Source organism: Eimeria maxima, genomic scaffold (assembly GCF_000499605.1).
Source record: "Eimeria maxima Weybridge genomic scaffold, Emw_scaff765, whole genome shotgun sequence".
Lineage (NCBI taxonomy): Eukaryota > Apicomplexa > Conoidasida > Eucoccidiorida > Eimeriidae > Eimeria > Eimeria maxima.
This window is the reverse complement of record NW_013566750.1, coordinates 1-2273: the sequence shown is the minus strand read 5'-3', so window position 1 is coordinate 2273 and position 2273 is coordinate 1. Positions and strand designations below refer to the sequence as shown.

The following is a 2273-nucleotide window of genomic DNA, read 5'->3' as shown; positions in this document are numbered from 1 at the left end:
GTAAATGAGTGCAAGCCTAGTTCGGCGCAGATAATGGCGTGTGGCGTTTGTACGTGCCACCGTCCGGCTTCTGTTGCGCTACGATGAGAGCGACATTCTGAATTCAACTAGTGCATGGAGTTGGGCGGAAGCCTATTGTGACAGGCGAATTATAATGAGGGTCTGCCTCCCTTGTTCACGTCGCACAATCGTGCTAACTGTTCTGGGTGGCTTCCCAACAACACCAAGCAACCAGTCAGTGAAGATGCGGATACTTCGCCGAATAGATTCTGTGCGACTGATGAGCGCGATAGGCGCTCGGGATTGACAACAGTGGAAAATTCTTGCACAGTATCGCAGATTCAGCAGAAGTAAGCAAGTGTAGCCGCTGCTGTCTTCGACGAGGAGGTGATAACTGTGCGCATGCAAGAGTAGCCATGCCGGAGGATATTTGGTTGTTTGGCACTCTTGATTGGGCCTGCTTTCACTTACTGTTAACTGGTGGTGCTGTGGCACTCCACTACATCTACGGCATGGCAACCCGGCTTTCAGATTTGTGGGGTTGCTCACTTTCAGCAAGATTGCCGTATTCCTCATCCATGGTCATGCAGAGACTGCAATCGATTCCACAAGTGTTCCAGTTAAATAATGCAAAGTGAATTGCGGTAGCAGTGGCATGTATTGAGATGCGAGGAAACCCATTCCAGCCTGTGGGTCGCATTTATCCACGTGACACACTTTGCGGGTCATTCCAGTTAGGGTGGAGTTTAGCGATATGGCTTTGTCCGTGGTCTGCACAGCGGTGCAGGGGTGGTGTTAGGAGACGCTGTCGCCGTTCTCTTTCCATTGGTTTTAGAAAGCCCCTTGTTCTCGGTAGTGAGTGCCGCGAAAATACCTCTGAACAAATTACATTGCTTGCTTCGACTATCGACGACGCGCTTCTCCGAAGCATTAGACTCCCGTTCATTTGGCTTCAAGTACATTCTAGAAGGCGAGCGTTTGTCTTGGTCTGCCGTATCATGCAGTCGTCAGTAACCGCTTGAATGGAATGTAGTGCATAGTCAGAAGGACAGAAGACACAACGCCCAGGAACATATACGTATGTCTGTGAATTTACAAAACTCTACAACTGCATCAAGGGTGGAGTTTAGCGATATGGCTTTGTCCGTGGTCTGCACAGCGGTGCAGGGGTGGTGTTAGGAGACGCTGTCGCCGTTCTCTTTCCATTGGTTTTAGAAAGCCCCTTGTTCTCGGTAGTGAGTGCCGCGAAAATACCTCTGAACAAATTACATTGCTTGCTTCGACTATCGACGACGCGCTTCTCCGAAGCATTAGACTCCCGTTCATTTGGCTTCAAGTACATTCTAGAAGGCGAGCGTTTGTCTTGGTCTGCCGTATCATGCAGTCGTCAGTAACCGCTTGAATGGAATGTAGTGCATAGTCAGAAGGACAGAAGACACAACGCCCAGGAACATATACGTATGTCTGTGAATTTACAAAACTCTACAACTGCATCATGGCAGAGCCACAGCACCTCTATTGCCGGTTATTTGTGATGTTGCAAGCATGTATGGCATGGTCTGCGCTAGCGTGCATTCGCACCGAAATGTATTTCAGCAAGTGCGTTGCAATGCACTGGCTCTGCCGTCTATCCGAGAGTACGCTTGTCGGTGGAACGTTTGATAGCGTGCTTAGGAAGTGCGGGGGAACATGGAAGCACACTGAGTCCGATATGTTTCTAAATGGTGTCAGTGAAGGCGTGCATGAGTGTAGTGGAAGCTACCATTGTGGTTGTTTTGGTTAGTTTCGTTATGGATGGGAGTGTTGATTGTTTTTGTATGTGTGGGAGGGTTAGCAGCATGGTTGAATGGCAGTGAGGATGGTCGTGGTGGGTGGGTTCTGTATGTTAGGAATGGAGATGGACGTTGGAGCATGCCAATTGGGACATGATTTTGGGTCGTGTGAGTTCGTGATAAAATGCGTTTCAGCAAGTGCGTTGGTTACGCAACCGACACCGCAGACACTCTCGTACCTAAACACCCAACCACCAAACTACCGCACAAATCCTTTACCCCCCCTCGTACCTTCGTCTGACTCAGGCTACATAAACACTTCCCACTAGCCACTAACGCTACCGTACCTACTCACATCACCTGTGATGGTAAGTGGTTGTTTTGGTTATTTTCGTTATGCATGGGTGTGTTGATTGTTTTTGTATGTGTGGGAGGGTTAGCAGCATGGTTGAATGGCAGAGAGGATGGTCGTGGTGGGTGGGTTTTGTATGTTAGGAATGC

At 49.1% G+C, this 2273-nt stretch overlaps 1 protein-coding gene across 1 annotated transcript; it reads left to right on the top strand.

The window, feature by feature from the left end:
- Positions 1-244: 244 nt before the first annotated feature.
- Positions 245-1394, top strand: EMWEY_00042560 (hypothetical protein; the record flags this gene model as incomplete). The annotated part of the gene is made up of 3 exons (XM_013482776.1): positions 245-271; positions 751-986; positions 1160-1394. The coding sequence occupies 3 exons, from the start codon at positions 245-247 to the stop codon at positions 1392-1394; spliced, it is 498 nt and encodes a 165-aa protein (XP_013338230.1).
- Positions 1395-2273: the final 879 nt, after the last annotated feature.